The 22,240-nt window shown below is 38.9% G+C and overlaps 1 protein-coding gene across 7 annotated transcripts in view; it reads left to right on the forward strand.

Moving 5' to 3' along the window:
- The window catches only part of CDKAL1 (CDK5 regulatory subunit associated protein 1 like 1), a 653,139-nt gene that overhangs the window by 388,633 nt on the left and 242,266 nt on the right, over nucleotides 1-22,240 (forward strand). For all 7 annotated transcript variants that reach the window (XM_039521853.1, XM_039521854.1, XM_039521852.1 and 4 more), the window contains exon 11: nucleotides 10,563-10,708. In XM_039521853.1, the coding sequence (XP_039377787.1) occupies nucleotides 10,563-10,708 (146 nt within the window). The remainder of the gene's footprint in view (nucleotides 1-10,562; nucleotides 10,709-22,240) is intronic.

Below are 22,240 nucleotides of genomic sequence, written 5' to 3' on the forward strand. Positions count from 1 at the left end.
AAAACTACACAGGAATATTGATTTTTGGACATCTGCAATATTGTGAATAGAGGAAAAAATGTGTAAAGTCTCTCTTATTCAGTCCTACGCATTAAATTAGTCCCTTTGTGTTAAATTTAGGAAAGAGACGCATTCAAGTTACAAGGATTATGTTACATAAGCCTGTGCCATTATAGCTTAGAAGACTGTTTTTTATTTTGTGAACTTTGGGTCAGTTCAGTGAATTGAGATGCTCATGGAAGTAAGACACACAGCACTTATTTACTCCACTGTAGCTCTGCTGCAATGAAAGTTACTTTTTTACACTAATGTGAAATCAAAATTAGATCCTTATAGTGTGGAGGTGTCCTGGCACTGATCTGCTAGTGCAGCTGAATTCTGATGAGGTGTTCCATTCCTGACCATCTACAGAGCAGAGATCTTCAATTCTGCTGTAATGTGCCAGACTCTCTGGAGTTTTATGTAGTGGTGATGTAGCCATGTTGGTCCCAGGATGTTAGACCTGAAGAAGAGCTCTGTGTAAGCTTGAAAGCTTGTGTCTCTCACCAATAAAAGACATTACCTCACCCTCCTTGTCTCTCTGGAGTTTTATTATTGTGAAGAAATGTAGGGTATAGACTAGGTTACGACTACCAAACTAATTTCACTTGTGACCTGATCCATTTTTCTGAAGACAAAAGGGAATTGTATTAAGCCTCTTTGTGCCATCTAGTGCTACTAAAGTACTTTTTTGTAGAAACAGCAAAGAGTCCTGTGGCACCTTATAGACTAACAGACGTATTGGAGCATGAGCTTTCATGGGTGAATACCCATTTCGTCGGTACGGGTACCCCTCTGATACTTTCTGTAGAAACTGTTCAATGTTAAATTAAACAGCCTTAATTTCTCTTTGTAGACTTGCTTGTTGCAAGAGTTGCTATTATCCATTAGCCAACCTATTTTTTAACAGATGTAGAGCATGGCAAAAAAAAAATGTTAGAGAAAAGGGTAGGTGTGCAGCTTGGTATTCATTACTAAATGAGTCTTTCTCGTACTTTACATATTTTATTCACAAAGCCTTTTTTGGGTCAAGTAAAATATGATAGAGACATGTTAGTTTATTTTAGAGCAGCACTGTACTGTCACAGTAAATGGCCTTTTCAGAAACTTCATTATATTGTTAATTATATTTGTGTTTCTAATATACTCTGTAAATGAGGTGTATTGATTCAGATATGGGAGGATTGCTTTTCTGTGTTGCAGTGTTTAAAGATGAAAAGTGAGATTTGCTTGAAATAGACAAATAATTTTTATAGTAAAGCAATAACCTCTGCGCAAGGCATTTCATAGAGATTGATGACAGGTTGGGAGTAGCTGATTATTCAAGGTGCAGCTGAGGGACTGCAGCAATCAGTAGTCCACATGAAATGCTCTGCACCCAGCTACTATTACTGTTCAGAAGGGGCATTTTGAAAAACAAATTGAAAAGTGTGTATGCTTGACATAGACATCAGGATAAGCCATTTAACAGATAATCCATACCTAGTGTGGTGACTATTCAGATTGCTGGATATAATCTATTCATGTTATCTTTCTTCCAGTCATGCTACAAAATTCATACTATGCCATAAAGTGGTCCAGTTAATAATTGTGGGCAAATATATCTTCAAGGTTTTACAAAGAAAGCTCTTCACCACAGCAATGATGGCTCCAGTGGTAACAAAAATGGGTGATAAGCACATCCCGTGTTGTTTCAAGCATACTAAACTTCCACTGGTTTCCATGGGAGTTGAAGATGCTCAGTATGTCACAGAATGGAATGGAATTAGTCGTATGTTGCCAGTATTGAATGTCTCCCCATGATAGCTGGGTTTAGGTGACACACTGCTGACACTGGAATGTTGTATTTATAGTGATGAATCCCAGACCCTCCCAACTTAAACATTTAAGTAAGTGAATTTTATTTCATTTTTGGCTGGGGTGGGGGGATTTTTTTTCCATTTTTTGAAGTATTTCAGAAATCCTTGTTAAGATATCTGCAAATAGGAGATACTTGTATCAAAATCCCAAAAACTCAGGTAGCTATCATATTTGCTCCTTTGGCTTGTGGAAAGAAGTGTAGCCAGCTTCAACTGCAGCTTTTAGTTGAGGACTTTAGTGAGAAACTGTTCTTATGTATAGACAAGCTTGTTGCGAGAATCAGTTATACATTAGCAAACCTAATTTTTTAATCAGAGTAGATCATGACAAGATTTTTTATAATTAAAAAGAAAAAAAAGAGGCAGGTGTAAAGCTTAATATGCAGCTAGCTGAAGAACAAACGCTCACCTTACTATCCAGGGTCAGGGTGCATCTTTGATGAAGCCAAGAGCAATGGAAACCCTACTACAGGGAAGGGGGAGAACTCAACCCAAATCAGCGAGGGCAGTGCTACACACACTTCCCCTGGTTCCCCCTTAGAATCACAGAATCATAGAATATCAGGGTTGGAAGGGACCTCAGGAGGTCATCTAGTCCAACCCCTGCTCAAAGCAGGACCAGTCCCCAACTAAATCATCCCAGCTAGGGCTTTGTCAAGCCTGACCTTAAAAACCTCTAAGGAAGGAGATTCCACCACCTCCCTAGGAAACGAATTCTAGTGCTTCACCACCCTCCTAGTGAAAAAGTGTTTCCTAATATCCAACCCAAACTTCCCCCACTCCTTTACTCCTTGTTGTCATCTGGTACCACTGAGAACAGTCTAGATCCATCCTCTTTGGAACCCCCTTTCAGGTAGTTAAAAGCAGCTATCAAATCCCCCCTCATTCTTCTCTTCTGCAGACTAAACAATCCCAGTTCCCTCAGCCTCTCCTCATAAGTCATGTGCTCCAGCCCCCTAATCATTTTGGTTGCCCTCCACTGGACTCTCCAATTTTTCCGCAACTAAAAGTTCCCCTACTAAAAGTACGCAGTGTGTGTCTATGTGGTACGGGTTGGTTTTTTTTAATTATTATTATTTTTTTAGAGAAGGGGGGTTAGAATGATCAGCAATTTTTTGGTTGGGGCATGCAAGGGGTTTTTCCCATATAGCAAAACTGACTAACTGCATGTTGTTTTTTACCTTATATGTAGCATCTCGGAGGTCTGTTCTTGGAGTTTAAATAACATTTGCCACAGTGCAGTTGGGGTTAAAAAGTGTCCCTGTAACCAAATGGGCTGCTTGGGCATGTGTCCCAAGCATAACATTGCATGGTGAGGGATATGCCTCCGTGTCTCATACAGCATGTGGCTCCCCCATCTCCTTCTGCATGGATGAGGGAAACACGCTGGGACTTTGGCTTCCAGCTTGGGTCTCTGGGCAGGCCTGAGAGTGTAGAGGAGGCACTGCCGTCATACCTGCCCTCAGCTTTGTAGAACCAGGGCCACTAGTGCCCAGTTCCATTCTGCACTAGAACAGCCCTGCTAGATAGCATGAGGGTGGGGGGTCCCTATTGGTTAATAGGTTTAGTAAAGCTGTAGCCTCTGTATTGAACCATACTGTGGTGTACATGTCTCATTGTTTCTGTGTCTGCATCAGTGGATCACATCTGTTTCTGGACTGCATTACAGCAGCAATACTTAAATAATAGACCACAGCCACTTGATTCTCATTCAGATTCTGCTGGTGTTGCTGTTCACCAGCTACTTTAATGTGCATCTGAAAGGCAACTGTCAGCAGAGACCCTTCATTATATGACCCAATCTAACATGTGTCAGAAAGGAAAAGATTGTCCATATGGGAACATGACAAATAAACCAGCAAGTGTTTCTTTAGATCTGACTCTTTGAGGAGACGCTATATAGGTGGCAGTTATTAATATCAGCATTTCTTACATATGACACAGGACCAGAGTAATTGATTGTTTCCAGGCTAGTATAGTAGGAAAAAAGTCTACGGACTGTCATACAGGTATTTGTACAGAAGCATGAATATTGATATTTCATTATGTGATGTAGTTCTAATATGCAAGCTCTTATTACAGATGGACTGGTTGATTTGCTTCTTAAATATTAGTTTAGTGAAATGTGTGTGTTGTAATTGTAACAACAAAATACACTGGCTTGAAAAAAATCTTTGTCAGTGTCTGTTTAATGTGCTGCATGTGTTAAGAACTGAATAAAAAATGGAAGGACATCCCACGCACAACGTTGCAAGGTCCCAACTTCAGAACAGTTGTTCTGAAAAGTTAGATTTAAACAAATTCATCTGTTCTGTGGGCCTTTAGATCCTACATTGACTCTCTCCTTCACATATAGCTAATATTTTTATGTAGTTATTAGTAGATGCCACAACAGAGGGGAAATTGGCAGTCAGCTGTTTCTATTATGATTAAAGACAGAAGTTTCCAAATGTGGTTCCTTTACTACATCCAGATAGGAATGAAATAAGTTGTATATTACCTTTTTTTTCTACTGGCGGAAATATACAACTAAATCTAGTAATGCAAAATGCTGTGTGAAAATATAAAGAGGAAACAGATGAGAGATGCTGTGAAGTAGAACTCTGTTAGTCCGTGGTATCCTTTTACATCTTCTCTGGGCTACTAACTAATAGTTTTAATAAGTGATGAAATCTAATATTTTGTATTCAGTTTATGCAGTGGGAATATCTGTAAGGATTAGCTAAGTATGACTGTTCAATGCAAAGCTGTGTTTGAATAAAGCCTGTATTGTAAAGTACCTGGTTGAGTTTTAAGTACATGAAAGGTGAGACTTGTTAAGACTGGGAAATCTTGTTTATCTTGAAGTTTTGAGGCAGTAATTTCAAGTAACAGCTGAACTCATATAGGCTTTGAAACCTGACATCCAGGTTTTTTAAGTAATCAAACAAAACATTCTTTAGTACATCTGTTCCAGCTCCTTAGGGACAACTGCAGACTCCCGTTTTCCTATCTTAATGGGCAAGTTAAGGAAGTAGCACTAGTAAGACAAGTGACATAGAGGCTATGTCTACACAGCAGCTGAGAATATGCATCCCAGTGCGGATAGGCATCCACTTGCTCTGTTTGGGCTAGTGCTCTGAAAATAGCAGTATGGCCATGCCAGCATGGGCAGTGGTTCAGACTAGACACCTGAGTACATACTCAGGGGGTTGGGCAGGTACTCAGATAGCCAGTCTCTCCAACAATAGCCACACTGCTATTTTTAGCACCTCTGCATGAGCAAAGCTAGTGCATATCTGCCTACCTGCACTGAGAAGCATGCTCCTGGTGCTGTGTAGGCATACCCAGAGAAATGCCTGACTGGCCAGTATTTCTCTTTTACCTGTTAGGTCCACAATTGTTTTTTAAATGCACTGAAGTTAAGAGTTACGATTTCTGTTGTGCTTGTTACGGAAAATCACAATATCAGGGAAGATTTGACATCTCAAACTGATGTATATGTAAGCCCAACAGTGGTGTTGGTATTTTCTTTGGACATGATCTCTTTTCTTTCCTTGCTTTCTTTTTTGTCTCACTGAGTTTTGTGCAGATCACTGAAAAACAAGGAGGGCATTGTCTAACTGTCTCTGGAGAGTGTGCAGTAAGAAGACAGACAGACCCAGGAAATCAGACATTCACCTTATATATACAGTGGTTAATGAGCAGTTTGAAAGCCTAAATTGGAGTTTAGGGTTTTGACTTTCCTGGCTCAGCTACAGGTTATTCGGTGATTTAATATTACAGGCTGCAATCCTTATTCTGTTTATGGATATATACTTGCACAGCTTTTAGAAAGATAATCACATATGTAGATTGGTACCACTACCTAAAACGCATCATTAGTTTGTCTTATCAGTAAAACAATGTAGCTCGTAAGCCTGTTTGCAAGACACGAATAATATTTTACTCATATGCTGTTTGATGGGACAACACTCACTCCAAAATCAAAGTCAAAGCCTTTTATCTTATCACCATTTCTGATAGCTCATTTTTCTTGATAATTGGTGAAATAGAATAGCATGGGGAATAATACTTTTAAATCAGATTACTTTCCATACCTGGAGTCAAAACCTTGAGGAAATCATGTCTGCTTTACTGGTTAGATACCATGGAGCTTTGGATAATAAAACGGGAAGTCTTTGATTTTTATGAGAATTAATAAACTCTTTCAAGAAACACATTTGAAGCAATTTGCACAGGACTCCTTAAAACATTTCAACATTGAAAGTTAACCCTGAAAGTAAACTGTGGTGGATAGCCCCAGAGGTGGAAAGTGTACAGAGAAGGGAGGTTCCAGTGGCAGAGAGGTGCTGTACAACCTACTCTTCACTGGGGGAGGCTGTAAGGGGCCAGCATAAACCAAAGAGAGCACAATTTTGTCTGTGAAGAAGCTGTGATTGAGGTAAGCAGGATGTACTGGTTAGGCATGTCCATTCAGCATGCTCCACTGGAAAGGGCTCTTATGCAGCCCCCTTTACAGATTAATGCTGCCCTCCCCTGATGAAAATCTTGAGAGAGGTAAAGTTTTACAGTTTCATGGCAACTGCTCCTGTTTTCCGCCTCCATGGTCCACCAAGAGCAACCAGTTTAGGCTCTGCATCTCACTCCCTCCTAATGGGGATTTTTAAGGCTGTGCAGCTCCCTGCCTTACACTGTGATGTCCTCAGTAAGCCAGCCTGTGTAAAGGCCAGCACCTGTGCTTTGCTTTCTCTCTGAGGATTATGACCAATGTATTGATGCAGTTATCAGTTACCACACAGCTCTTTCTAAACCAGAACATTTATTATTATTATAATTAATTATTATTAAGGTAAAAGAATTACAGAGAATACGTTAAAGCAATCGAAGAAATTGAACACACGCTTAAAAGGTTACTAGAGATCACTCCCAGCTTCTGCCTGTCTCTGGTAGGTTTTAGTCTTTCAGAACCCACAGCTGAGTTTTCCACCGGTTGTAATTTATCTGTCTTAGATGCAAAATGAAAACCCCGAATCAGTGTAAGCTTGTGCTGTTTATTCAAAAGTCCATTCTTTGTCTCTTGGTCTCTGGAGAATCCAGTTTGAACAGAGAATCCAGTGGTACCTCTTGGAGGAAAGGGGATGCTGAGAGAGGAGGACGGTTACAGCCTGGCTCATTTGTCTTAATCACCATCCACTGCTTTTAGTTCCTGGAGGAGCTGTGGTAGCCCTCTCTCTTGGAGTAGAACACAATCACACACAAAACATTCATTTAAAACAATGGACCCTAAAGATACTTCATGGGATTGCAGTATCTGACACAATAGTATCACTGTCTGCTCTCCTCATAGCAAATCCATATGAGATGCCATTTCTATGCCTGCTCTGAACCTGCCTTCTTTGTGTATATAATGTGTACATCTGTCTCTCCCACACATTTCAATCTCTCTCTCGCGCGCACGCACACACACACACACACACACATACAGAGTTAGCTATTTGAAAGATACATTTGGTTTGATATTGAAACCCCTGTGTCTTTTCCAAATATAAACCAGTACTGTGAAAATGTCAGTGACATTTATCAGCATATAGGTGACCATCTCAGGCATTCCCTCAGGATTTTTTAGCTTCCTGATCTTACACTTGTAGTTTTTTCTTTCTGTGAAAAGTCAGGGGCCCATAATGACAGTTGAAGAACAGTTCAGTTAATTAAAGCTGGGAATCCTCTGACATATTAGCACAGAATTGAGCAAAATGAGTTTATTAACTGAACATAGTCATGTTCTTGTTCCTGATACAAATCTGCAACTCTTATTGCAAGGATCATAGAAACCCCTGTGTGGTTTCCATGAAAGCTAATTAGAACAAGCAGTTTTGGCCAGGGACTTTTTTAATATAGCTGCTGAATGTATTTCATGTTAACTCTTCCTCTCTTACAATGAACAGAGTTAAGTTTCCTGTTAGTACACTGTGCTGCAGTAGGTCAAATGCAAATTGCATTGATTTGCTGCAAGTTACTGAGAATTAATGGTTATTAGGTTATTCTTGTTTGGAGTAGTCACTGCAGAAAAAATGTCTTCTAGTTTTGAGCCTTTGAAGTTCACATTTTCACACTTTTCTCTGCAATCATGACAGCTGGAATCTTTCTTTAAAAAAGCAAGCAAACAAGCAGGCTGAGTTTCTCACATAATCACAGGACTCCGGGAGCAGGAGCTTTAAGAAACACAATAAATATTGAGCAACTCATGATAAAATCATGAGAGTTGTCAACACTGCAGTGTAGTCTCCTATACTGTCCAGTATTCAGTATAACCTTACCACATGCAGTTACACCTCCTATTCTTTTAATATTTATTCATTCATTTATTTATTATTATTATAGAACCTCTCAAACTATTCAAAAGTTAAAAGCAACATTTGATATAAAGCTGGGCTCTGTGTCTCAAAGAGAAGCAGGCACTATGCCAAAAAAAAAGAGGGGGGGGAGAGGGAGCAAAGAAAATGGATGAGTTAAAGAGGGAATACAAAGGACCAAGTCTACCACTATATATTGCTTAACACAAAAAGGCCTGAATTTTGATTGGGGTCTCTGGATGCTGGTATACTGTAAATATAAAATAACAATTAAATAACTGACAAAGAAGAATAGACTCAAATATAAGAGCCTTACACTGAGCCTTAGAAAACCTAGAAGAAAAATGATGTTGAGATCTAGAGAATATGAGTGGGAGCTTAAATCCTTAATTTTTTTTTTGATCGAGTGGTCAGCACAAAAAGATGCAAGTATTGTACAAAGGAAGCTGAATAGGAAGATAGCAAAACAAAGCTAACAAATGTCACTAGCTGTGTAGTGAGGGGATTGATTGGTTGATTTAAAAGCTGGACAGGGACACGTTTTAAGAAAATTTCAAAAAATGCTGAGGCAAATTAGTGATTTTTGCCTTACTCCTTATTCATTACTTACTTGTGTCATAAATGCAGTATAGTTTTGAAGGATAATTCAAAGTAAACTGTTTTGAATTAGGAGTAGAACTGGCTAAAGAGGAAGAGTCTGCTGTGCAAAGGAATTCTGTACTGGAACAGTATTCAATTAATCACTCATACTGGAGCTTTTTTGCCTTATTTCCCTTATTTGAAAAAGGAAAAATAATATTTTTATTAGTGATGGGCAAAATAATGTATTTGGTTTTGTAAAACTGGGGTGGTTCATAGCAAATATTTTTATGCAACCCCAAAGTTTGTGGGGAAGAATTAAAGAGAGATTGGCAAAACTGGGAGTGATCTTATTTGGCAAAACTTTGTGTTAGGGTTTTGTTGGGGTCTGAGGGTTGGATGCAAGTCTTAAGTTATCTGAATATCTAAAGTTTAGATAAAAGCTTCTGGGTTTTTTTTGTTTGTTTTTTTTTGTTTTTTTACAGAAATGTTTAAAAAAAATACTGGTCTACTGTGGCACTTTTCTGTCATCTGTGAATGTGCTTCATGTACCTTGAGTTGATCTCTTAGCTTGGTTTAGTTGCATATACCTTGTTGTGCATGTAGTGCATTATTGGTGTATTTATTAATATTTGTACTAATCTAACATTTTAAATTTGGTTTATCTAGTTAAGGTAGGTAAGATGTTTTCACCAAATAATGTAACTACTTCTCTCCTTCATTTATACACTGTTTTTTTAGGCCAAAATTTCCAAAAGTGACTAGTGAGTTTTAGGGTATTTCAGTTCTCGAATGCCCAATTTGTGACACATTAAAGATGTCTGGTTTTGGAGGATGGTGAGGGGGATTAGCTTAGCACTTTCTAAAAAATCAGACCCCTTTAAGGCACATCAACTTGGGCAGCCAAAAACTTCAACTTAGATTGCATATCCTGCCAATGCTGTAAAAAGCAAGGAAATCAGCAGTTACATCATTCATCTTCCCATATACTCTCCATTACATTCCAACCACAATCCTACACGGCCCCCATCCTGTTTCCCCAAGGCCCCATGTCATATGTCCTCTGCTCATCCCATTACATCTCCCATCACCTTTCAAGCCCACCCTTGTGCTTCAAAGTACTCAATAAATGTATTTACTTTTCAACTGTCACCTTTTAATTTCCAGTTTCTTCTTTCACTTGTATTACAGGCTGAAATCTGCTACATAGTAGAGGAGCAAGTCTACAACTCTTGGCTCTTCCTTAACTAGCAAATGGCCAATCTTAAAGATGCTCAAAATAGAAACTAAAGAGGATGCACTTAGATGCAAATGTGTGTGGGCTGGTTTGTCTCCCACAGAAAAAGAGCTATTCATTGCTCCCTCGTGAAAATCAAAACAGGCGCTCTCTGAGAGCACCGCTAAAGATTTTAATCACACTAAGTCAGAGTTTTGGAATTCTGTGCTTCCAGTGTTTGCTCTTAAATTATATTAATGCCTCTACCAAACAATACTAGTTAGAGGACAGCACTCTCTTGATACATTCTATTTGAAGTGAAGTGTAATTCTAAATCTTTCATTTTATTGCTGAAAAATTCTTGCTAACCTCTCCTCCTGTCCTTGCTGACTCACGGATAGGCAATATAATTGAGTTTTGTTTGGGCATCAGAATCCCCATTATTGACCCTCATTAGCATGAGTGATTTTTATGGGATTTCTGTGCATTGTTTTAATGATTGGCTAAAAATATTTTCTTCTGACTAATTTTTAGGAAATGGCAAAGATTCTCAATCATCCAAGAGTATATGCTTTTCTTCACATACCAGTCCAATCCGCTTCTGACAGCATACTCATGGACATGAAAAGAGAATACTGTGTGGCAGACTTCAAACGGGTAGTGGATTTCCTTAAAGAAAAGTAAGTCTGTTAATACTCAAGAAAATACCAGTTCTTTTTTTTTTGCAATGTCAAGAACATGTGGCTGAAAATGCAGTTACTTGCAACCTCATAATTAAGGTATGAAAAGTCTGAGTTTCCTATAAACCTCTTGATATGGTTTGCTCATTTGCCTGAGTTTCATAAATACTGTCCATTTTTGCGTGACGTGCTTTTAGTTTGTCAATAGATTCCTAGTCTTTTTCAAATAATAGAATTTTAGATTATTTTTATGCCTGAACTACTATATATAGGTTGTTTGAAGTTCACTTTGCTGAAGTCTTTAACTTTAATGTGGCTTTTTGGTATTGTATAATCTGCATACTGGAGATGGTCCAGCTCATGATAACATAAATGGACTTTTTTTTTTTACTGTGTAGTATTTTATATTCTCTAACTGGAATAAATTTACTTTTGTATGTTAATCCCCTGAGTTGGCCTTAAAAGAATTGCAACGATTTATGGAAAGACTTTTTTCCTATAAGGACAGAATATATGTTGATATAAGTAAAAGTGTCTAAACATGTTGTATTTTCCCTAACAAAAAGACAAGTGATGTTATGTTAAGCAGGAAAACACTTTTAACAGCCAGTAATAGTATGTTTAGTATTCTATTAAGTAAATTGGGGTTTTTTAGTTGTTGGGTTTTTTTTACCTATGACATCAAGAATTAAGACTGAAGTGCAAAATGTGGCACTAAATATCTTACTTGCAATTATTGAATTAATATATTATTGTGGAATGACAGAATGGAATGAAAAAAGAAGAAGAATTATTTTCACTTTTTCTTTCTTTCTTCTCTCTTCTATCTATCTTCTATCAAATATTCTATTTGTGTTGTGAGTTTGTGTGTGCTTTTGTTTTGTGGTTTGTGTTTGTGTTTTTTTGTTGTTTTTTTTTTTTTTTTTTTGAATGAGTGAAGGTGCTTTTTTTATTTTCATTTTTGGATTTTACCATTTTTAACCACTTAATTTTTTGCCAATTTTTCACAAAAAAATACAAAAAATTAACCAGGGGCGCTCTACAGTTTTGGCAGTTTTGGCCGCCCCAAGCAGCCAAGCCCGGGAGGCGCGGGAGCAGCGGCAGCAGCCGCTGGCATGACTGCAGAGGTCAGCGGGGGTCCCGCTGGTCCGGCGCTGGACCCCCCTGCGCCTGTCGCGCGGCGATCCCGTTCGCGCGGAGCTGAGCGCATGCAGCATGCTCGCGCGGAGAGCCGCGAGCCCGAGACACGCGCGCTCTCTCAGCCGCTGCTCGCGCAGGTCCGTCGCCCCGGCCCCGTGGACCTGCCGCAGGCATGACTGCGGCAGGTCCGCCGGCGCAGCCTGCCGCCCCCTAGATTTGGCCGCCCTAGGCACCAGCTTGTTTTGCTGGTGCCTAGAGCCGCCCCTGGGTTTAACTACATAAAGCGTGAAATGCAAAAAGCTTCATGGCAGGTGGGAGGCATAACAAAGAATAACTGTTAAAAAATGGAAGGACCCTCTCCTGCAAACTTTACTGAGGTGAGTGGATATTCTTACGCACGCAGGGAAATTGATTGCAATGGGGTTACTTGCAAGAGCAAAGGTTGCATCCATTATTTTTTATCATCATCATTATATTTACTTGTTCTGAGAAGTTTGATTTTTTTCAAACAGTGGATGGTGATGCCTTTGTTGTTGCTTTTTTTTAATTAAAGGTTAGGTTGGCACACATCTTAACTAGGAACTATGTCCGTTTATATCTGAACTGACTTGAAGCTGATTCATTATTCTCTTCAGTAGTTTGAAAGTTGTCAGGTAGATTTCAGATAACCTAGTAGTGCTGGCACATATTGGGGCATATGGAATTTTTTTTTAATCTGCAGCTCTTGCACAAAAAAAAAGTGTGAATTACTTAATATCCAAATTTGTAGCAGCTGTTCATTAAGTATACAATAATCTATGACATAAATCATTTTCCACAAACTCTTATTACTTATGTAGTAAATTTAGTTGAAAGAAAAAAGTAATTGATTTGATGTCTTTATTTAAAAAAACAGTAAAAATAATATTTTATTAGAAATCTACCAGATTATCTAATGGAACCCATTAGGGAACAGTCTCCATTTAGCATATGGAAAATTCTTTGCAACACGTGGCAGCAGAGTGAGGTAGCTATGCAAGACACAGAGAGAGATTTTGGATATTTGAACATGTGCACATCTGTTAAACTCATTTGGTTTTCCTTTTGTGCTCAAGAGCATGTGGTCTTTATTTGTAGTCTTTCCTCTCCTGTTAGCAGCCAGCTATGATGTTGCCATATAGACATTCCCATACAGATTTCTCAAAGCAAGAATTGCTGAGACATAACATTGCCACAGACTTCTCCAGAGTCTATACCTAGAATAGCTGATATTAACTCTGTGTGTGTTGAACTATTTTAGCAGTACAAGGAGTGATGGCCCTCTCTATGTCACAAAACAGATCAACCAGAGCTGTAAAGTTTGAGCCCACTTACTGCAAATACTAGCACAGGGCCCAGCCAGTAGATTCAGAATGGCACATACTCCATAAAATCAGGCATCTGACAAGTAAACATTTACTCTTCGAATGACAGAATTTATGTGTAAGTGGCTTCAGTTTCACAGAATTGAACGTCAGCATAAAGGAGATGAGAATATATTGATTCCTTTAGGATCTGTGTTTTTATTCAAACATATCTGTTGATAACCAATATTACTATGTATTTTCTGCTTGGTGTTTGTGGGCAGAGGGGGACTTAGTTATTTAAAATGTTGATTCTTGGATCAGGTATTAATTTAAAAGTGCTTACTACAAATATGGGATCTTCATAAATAGATGTATAGTAAATTTAATCCTATATCCAGATATCAGCAGTCGTGTTAACTGAGGTTTCACTGTATTAAAATGTGAGTTGTTATTCCTTTAAATAGTTTTAGTTTTCAAGATTCACAACATAATTGAACTTTTGAAGGATGTTATTTGTAGTTATAAAAAAGAATTTCTGCTTTAATTATGTCAAACTTTTTCAGTTTAATCCCTTGAAATTTACTTTTAGCAATAAAAGCAAATAATTGGAATATATTTTAGTTAAAGAATATTTGAGATCTGAATGTCACATTTTGCAATTACTTGAATAACTAGCAACATAATAATATATTGATGAAAGAACCTTTAAAATGGTGATTCTCTTTTGAAATTCTTGTTTGTTACTGTTGACCGAGCTTAATTGTGCTACACCCTTATACGTTCTCCTGTGTGATGAGATTATGTTGTTAATGAAAAGATAAATGAATCTTTCTCTCTCGCTTTCTCTATACAAGCTAAGAGAATTTCAGACCAAAAACTTGACTGATAAAAGAAAGAAAATTCAGAGTTAAAGCTGACAACTTCCAGCCTTAAATCTTGAGAAGGCGCAAAGGAACAACCTTTACAGAGATGGATTTAATATTTCTCATTAACTGTTTTTGTTCTTGTGAGATTGTGTCCCCATTTTAATGTGATTGCCTGCTCCCATCCACTCCAGATTCTTTCCCAGCCCTCAGAACTTAGAAATAAAAATAGCTTTTGCAATAGGCTCTGAAGGACAACAAATTTATGCTGTCAGACCAAGTGGGAGCAACTTTCAAAATCAAAGATCTCTGAACTGATCTCCATTGCTTACAGAAAGTAGCCAAAACTTATATATCATTTAGCAGCATGAAAAGCAATTAAGTGAACGAATATTAATATGATGGAAAATGAATTAAAATGGTGTAGGGTGACTGATACTTTATGAAGAATAAACAAGATCTTAGTTGCCCCGTGATTACAGTATTTTGGGCAATGACATTAAAGAAAACTAGCTACATTTATAAAAAAGTTCAGAGATACCTTTAAAGTCTGCAGAGATCAGACAAGGTTTTGGTTTTTACAGTTGCAATTGCCAAACTTGACTAGATCAGTGATTCATTTAATCTCCAGCCACTTCCTCTGACAGTGGCCAGTACCAGATGCCTTAGGGGACGGTGTAAGAAATCCTGTAGTCCAGGGATTCTCAGCCTTTTTCTTTCTGAGGCCCCCCTCAACATGCTATAAAAACTCCAGGGCCCGGCAGCAAGGGGCGCCAGGGCTTGGGGTTTCAGCCCCACTACAGGGGCCGCCGGGGCTTGGGGTTTCAGCCCCACGGACCCATAGTCGAGAACTGCTGCTGCAGTCAGCAATAATAGAACAACCTGGCCATAAGGGAAGTATCATCTTAGCCCCATCTGTTAGTGATTGACTTATGCCCTGAAGCATGAGAGTTTATATCGCCCATTGTCAAACCTCTCAACTGTCCCTCAGTCAAGGCACATCGCTTATTTTAGCCTCGGAGTTAATTGTTCCATGTAGATTTGTTGTCAATCTTATTGTTAACAATTATTTACATAAAAAAGAATGTAAAACTGAACTTATAGGCAGTTATTTACTCTCTAGTAATGGGTCTCACGTCATTTTAATTTTCCTGTATAAAAGACTTGGGTCCATCATTATGTGCCTTAATCATACATTACGCTCCACATTTGCACCTTGGCAGAGTGAGAGGCATGCTTAGTTGTGTGTTGTGTGTGTGGATGTTACATTGAGGTAACTGGACTTGTTTAGTCTGCAGAAGAGAAGAGTGAGGGGGGAATTTGATAGGAGCCTTCAACTACCTGAAGGGGGTTCCAATGAGGATGGAGATCTCGGTTGGATATTAAGAAACACTATTTCACTAGGAGGGTGGTGAAGCACTGGAATGGGTTACCTAGGGAGGTGGTGGAATTCCTTTCTTAAAGGTTTTTAAGGTCTGGCTTGACAAAGCCCTGGCTGGATGATTTAGTTGGTGTTGGTCCTGCTTTGAACAAGAGGTTGGAGTAGATGACCTCCTGAGGTCTCTTCCAACCCTAATCTTCTATGATTAGATAATATATACATTTCTGTGTGTGTGTGTGTGTGTGTGTATATATATATATATATATATATAGGCATAGGTACATATTGGAACAGATTACAAACAGAGATTATAGAATCCCCATCACTGGAGATTTTAAAGAACAAGTTAGAGTAACATCAGCAAAGAATCCTGTGGCACCTTATAGACTAACAGACGTTTTGCAGCATGAGCTTTCGTGGGTGAATACCCACTTCTTCGGATGCAAGAAGTGGGTATTCACCCACGAAAGCTCATGCTGCAAAACGTCTGTTAGTCTGTAAGGTTCCACAGGATTCTTTGCTGCTTTTACAGAACCAGACTAACACGGCTACCCCTCTGATACTTAGAGTAACATGTTTTTATTATCCATATAAGTGTTTTTGAACTCTACTGTGACAAAGTGGGAATGTTAATGTTTTGTCTGAATACTGTGTGTGCGCGCCTCAGTTTCCCTATGTGTTACTCAAGTATCTAGGTGGTGGGACAATGGTGTGTGTTCATTGCAAAGACCCCTAGAGGGCAGGTGTGACTGCCGTCTAGCTGCCTGGGCACAGACAATGCCCAACACCCTGTATCCTAGCAACTGATGGCCAGGGCCAATCTCCTCAAGAGCTAGCCAGAGGTGTTGGAGAACAAAGCGAGAGGTGGAGACCAGGTGACCTGTTTGCCCAGTAAAGAGACAAAGGACGGAGGAGGAACATCTGGGCATGAGTGAGGGTGGACTGCTGGAAGCGAGTCAGTCTCGTGGTTGGGGATTGAGGGGTGAGAGCCCAAGGCTTTCGGTTCTGGATCCTCCCAAGATGAACATGGCAGAATGTCCCTAATTTCCGTGCTAACAAGATCTATTCTAAACTGTGATCCCGACAACTAATAAACCCTTCTGTTTTACTCTGCTGTCTGAGAGTCACTGCTGACTGCAAAGTTGGGGTGCATGGCTCCTTTGGGGGCATGTAAGGCTTCCCCAGGTGTCCCATTCAGATGGATTCACTGTTGGGAGCTCACAGTGTGCTGAACACTCCAAGGTCAGACCCAAGCAGGCGCTGAAGCCAAGGAGGCTTGCCCTGAGAATGTGCCCTGAGGGGTTGTCACACTGCACGAGGGTCCTGTCTGAACTTCATTCGGAGTAGTTCCAGAGCACTAAGCCTGTACACTCCGTGACATCGACTAAACTCTTGGTGTCAATATCATCTTATGATAATTAGTTCCACAGGTTAATTACTGTGTAAAGAATAGTTTCATCTGAAAGAGGTCCACACAATAAACTGCCAGATATTCAGTTAGTCTTTATTGAAAAGATGAAGGTCAAGAGTCAGTCCCACTAGAATTTGCATCTATGAGTCCAGGAAGTCTGGTATTACAAACCTGAGGCTTCTCCAGCTTAGCAATGTTAATATAAACTTTCCCATACTACTACTGAGCTAAGGTTTAAATAAAGAATCATCAGAGAGATTTTCTGAACACACATTTTCCAGTTTAGATAAACATGATTTTTCGGGACATCCACTCACTTTCAAAATGCATATTACAGTATTTACTCAATACATTGTAACAGCTCCATCACACCATTACACTCTATCACATAAATGTGTCTTTTTAGGTATCTTTCTAAAAAATGGTTTTGAAAAACAGAAAAGACTTCTTAGAGTTCATTGCATTGTATCGTGTAGGTACTACTACGTTTAAAGATCACTGATCACTAGACTGTAACAGCTATTAGAGATTTTATTTTTAAGTAGATTTTTAATTTTTAACAATTTTTTAATAATTTGTAATAATTGCCCTCCTTTTGCAGATTGCAAGTGCTTGCTAAGCTGCTGTAATTGACATCTGCAGAGGAAATTTAATGAGTTAAAAAGGATATTTACAAGGAGCTGCATTTTTTTCAAATGTATTCACTCTGTAGAGCCACACTGATCCTTTCCTCTCTCCTTCTCTTCAGATAGTTTAAACAGACTTCAGTCAGGTCTTGGAAAAGAACTGAAAATAGTTTTGTGGACAAGGCCTTTTGTAAACCAGGGTATGAGCATTTGAATGTTTTGTCAATTTGTCATTTTGGTTATGTCCCCTTTTGTGGGTGAGATGCACAAGGGATATGGGAATTGGATATTTTACATCTCTCAGCTTGAGAGCTCTCTTAGCTCAAGCTATAGGGACTTGGGTTTCAGCTCTGCAGGATGATGGATCATTCCCTGTTCTGTAATCCAAGATGGCAGCTGTCACAAATGTACACTCTAATTTACTTTTGTACTGCTGCTCTAACTAGTTGCATGGCTTGTTAGGTGTGATTCTGGCCTCCCTGTGGTGTGACTCTGCATAGGGAGTAGATTCAGAAAAACACAAATTAATGGTAAAAAAAACAGATTTGTTAGATCCAAGTCATTTGTTGCTGTGACAGGAGTTGGGTTGAGTGTGGAAGCTACACTGGATTTGTTGCTTTAGTCATTATTTTATGGAGTTAACAAATTTAACAAGGCAGACTTTTTTTAGTCTTTCAGAATAAAATTGTTACAAAAATGTTTAGCTATAACTTGTCTGTATTAAATGATGACATTAATCATATTTGCATCATGTCCATCTGTTTCTATTTAGGTATGTAGGTAGATGAAGAAATAATTACTGTATGACAGCGGGAGTTAGTAACTGGTTCGACCTCATCTACAGTAACTGCAGGTGTACATGATGAGCTTTGTGAAAATAAGTATGATGCAGACAATCTTCTAATGTTAAAGCAGTGATTTAACATGAAGGACATGTTGTTGCTCTCTAAATTCTTAAAACAAAGAATAACAGAAAACATATTACCTTAAAAGCCAACTCTTCATTAGATTATTTGTTTGCAGTGGCTTACTAAACTGCGGGTTCTTTACAACCAAAGGAGGGGTGTTGAATAAAATTATCATGATTCACTAGTAGCAATAAGAAAAATTTAAAAAACACCACTGTTTACATTTATACCTTGCCATCCCCACCCTTTAATATCGCCTCACAAAAAAGGAGAAGCGGCATCACTTTATTATTCTTCGGGGCTAAAACTTATAAACAGTGGTATTTTAAGGGGTAGATTCTGCCATATTTTAATTTGCTAAACAAAATTAAACATAATAGAACAAGTATTTGTTCTTCAATAATTATTCTTTCTAATAGCTGGTCTTTGTAACCATATGATGCTATTGCCATTATCCTTATGCTTTGTTTCCCTTTCCTTCCATTTGTTTGTTATATCCATTTAATGATTTTTGTCTTGAATTAGATTGTAAGATCTTTGGAACAGGGACTATCTCTGTATGTTTGTAGAGTGCTCAGGAAAAGGTACTGTAATCTGACTTTGGGACCTCTTAGTGCTACTGTAGTGTAAACTATAATTAGTGTGTGGAATTATAGTGAGGGCGGAAATGCTTCTTGATGTGGTAAGAGTGTAATGAATGCCCCTGTGAGCTTCATCTTCATAGTCTCAGAAGCTGTCATGGTGTTCTCTTTTTGAGGAGTCATCTTTCTAAAACAAGATCATGTATTGTTTGATCAGGTGAAAATGAGCTTTCATGTATGACTTCATAACAGTCCACTCGCCAATGAAATTACCTTTCTCTTCCCTGTATGCATACTACAGCTGTATTATGACATCCAACTTCACACTAAGAGTATTGGCTGTTAGCCCCAGCTCTTTATGTCCCCGAGTATTACTGTTATACCTGCCAACCAGTTACTTTCATGTGCCTATCACATGGTATGTGGGGGCATATGCTGGCATGTTAATTTAAAACAATCCTTCAGTCTGAGACTGCTTTTGAAGGTTAAATGGCACTGTAGAAAATTGTCACATTAACTGCCTACAGAGGACCATAGCATCCTGATTTTTAGGAATAAAAACTACTTCAGCCTGTGTAATAGCTCAGTTCTGCGGCAGTGCGTAACAGCCATCCAGTTATGAAAGCGTTATACATTACTGTGATTTTAGGGAACTTTCTTCTACCCACGTTACATTTTCCTGAAAGTCAGAGAGTATCAGTTGAAATTGTAAATTGAGAGATAAAAGCTAGCTCTTTGGAGCAGGGGCAGTCTTTTTGTTCTGTGTTTGTGCAGTGCCTAGCACACGCCATGACTAGAGCTCCTGTGTGCTACAGTAATAAAATAATAAGCTACACTCATGCCACACACCCCTGGAAATTCTAGGACGTTATGCCTGGAATTGTAAGATGGATAGGACAATCCACAGGCCTAGTAGTCTTTGCAAACTGCTGTATGTGGACACAGCACATTGGTGAACTAAAAAAAGGATGGCTGTTGTTGACAAACCTCTGCTTTTGCAACAGTGTAACGCTTTATTATAAACCGGGCCTTGGTGAAGCGGTTTTTTTCAATGGTTCCTAAAATGAAAAGCATGTTTTCAGTGCCATATTTTCAGGAACAAAAGTATTTCTCATTTTCCCTTTCCTTTAGTTTAAACATGGTATGGAACCTGATTACTTTTTACCAAACAGAATTAATAAAGTTGTCTGGATTGGTGCCTTCTGTTTCTGAAAATTCTATACTTCAAGCTTTCTCTAGATATTCTTATCTTCAGTTTCCTTCTGCTGTATCCAAATAAAGCCGTTGTTTTGATAGTAGAATGGGAATAAGTTAGGTGAATTAGATATGTCCAGTTCCCAATTTCTTAAATACAGAAAAATTGATGTCCCCCTTACCCTCTTGGTTGTGTTTTTTGGCTGTTTTTTTGCTGAGGTAGGCATTGTAAACATCATGTAATATTAGGAATTTGTGCTGTTTCAGTATCTATTTAATACCAGTGGTTATATATTTCAGCAGTTCAGCTTTTTAATGTTATTTTAAAATAGTCATCATAATATTTTATACATTATTTTAAAACAAAGTAATAACACTGCTCTACAGCCAAAATGCTTCTGAAATAAATGTAGTCAAACTTTACTAATTCTGGGTCACTGAGAACGAAAATGATGCTTAAAATTGTTGATTGGCTCTAGTTTTCAAGTTATGCTATTGGGTTAGTATATACGATCCTTGACTTGGGAATGACGGAGGATAAGAGAGTTATAAAGGGAAGGGATCTCAATTTAAACCAGAAATGACTAAAATACATCTTTGACTGGATCTGTGAATAAATCTATGACTGGGTTTGGACAGTACTTGCTTTTTAGGCAAAACAATGAATGATGCAATCTGAAGCTGGTATTGTGTCATACATGATATGAATTGCATCATGTTATTCCTAGAAGTCATGGATGATGCAATCATAACGAAGCTTACATCACTCTGCTGAACAAATTGCCCTATATCAGCTCTAGAAATCATACAGTGTCATGCTCTCTTATTTGTTAGTGTTTGATTTTGCAAAGGGACACATTTCTGTTTAGCCAAAGTGAGCAGAGATGCCTCGTACTTGTGTGAACAGTGCAGATAACTTCTGCTATGTTTGTGGTGAAGTGACTTTTGCATCACAAAAGCGCAGTATAACCACTATGGTTAAGAAAGCCTATCACCTTTATTTTGGCTGCAAAATTGGAGATCAGGACAAGAGGTGGGCCCCACACATATGCTGCAACACTTATGCAACAAATCTTCGCCAGTGGTTGAACAGGAAAAGGAAATCTATGCCTTTTGCAGTGCCAATAATTTGGAGAGAGCCAACAGATCATACCAGCAATTGTTACTTCTGCATGGTGCCTCCAGTTGGGAAAGGTGTGTCAAAGAAGAAAAGGTGGACTGTGCATTATCCAAACATTCCATCAGCTATACGCCCAGTATCCCACAAAGAAGGACTGCCGGTTCCTGATGCACCAGAATCATTCTCACTTGAGTCAGACAAGGAAGAGGAAGAGGATGAAACTTCTGGTCCTGAACCATCAATGTCACAGGACCCACATTTTCTCCCATCCTCCTCCTCTGAACCACACCTCATAACACAAGGTGAACTGAACGACCTTGTCAGGGATTTGGAACTACCCAAGAGTAAGGCAGAGCTGTTGGGCTCCAGACTACAGCAGTGGAATCTCCTGGCAGGTGATGTTAGGGTTTCCATGTTCCGTGACCGTCAAAAGGATCTTGTCCCATTCTTTTTCATGGAAGGTGATCTTGTAGCCTGTAACAACATCGATGGTGTGATGGCAGCCCTCAACATCGTTCACAATCCAGAAGAATTGAGACTGTTCATTGATTCATCGAAGACGAGTCTTAAAGCTGTTTTACTGCATAGTGGCAATGTTTTGCCATCAATTCCAGTTGGTCATGCAGTCCATATGAAGGAAACCTATGACAACATGAAACAACTTTTGAGGTGCATAAACTAGGACCAACATCAGTGGCAGCTTTGTGGCGATTTGAAGGTTGTTGCTCTCTTGCTTGGTCTGCAGACTGGATACACAAAGTACTGCTGTTTTCTCTGCGAATGGGATAGTCATGCAAGAGTTTCCCACTACATCAAGAAAGATTGGCCACTCCGACAGTCATTGGAGCCTGGGAGGAAAAGTGTTCAGCATCCACCACTTGTTGAATCAAGGAAGATTTTGTTACCACCCTTACACATCAAGCTGGGTCTGATGAAAAACTTTGTCAAGGCCATTGACAAAACACAAGCAGCTTTCAAGTACC

The sequence above is a fragment of the Mauremys reevesii genome, linkage group 2 (assembly GCF_016161935.1).
Source record: "Mauremys reevesii isolate NIE-2019 linkage group 2, ASM1616193v1, whole genome shotgun sequence".
Taxonomy (NCBI): domain Eukaryota; kingdom Metazoa; phylum Chordata; order Testudines; family Geoemydidae; genus Mauremys; species Mauremys reevesii.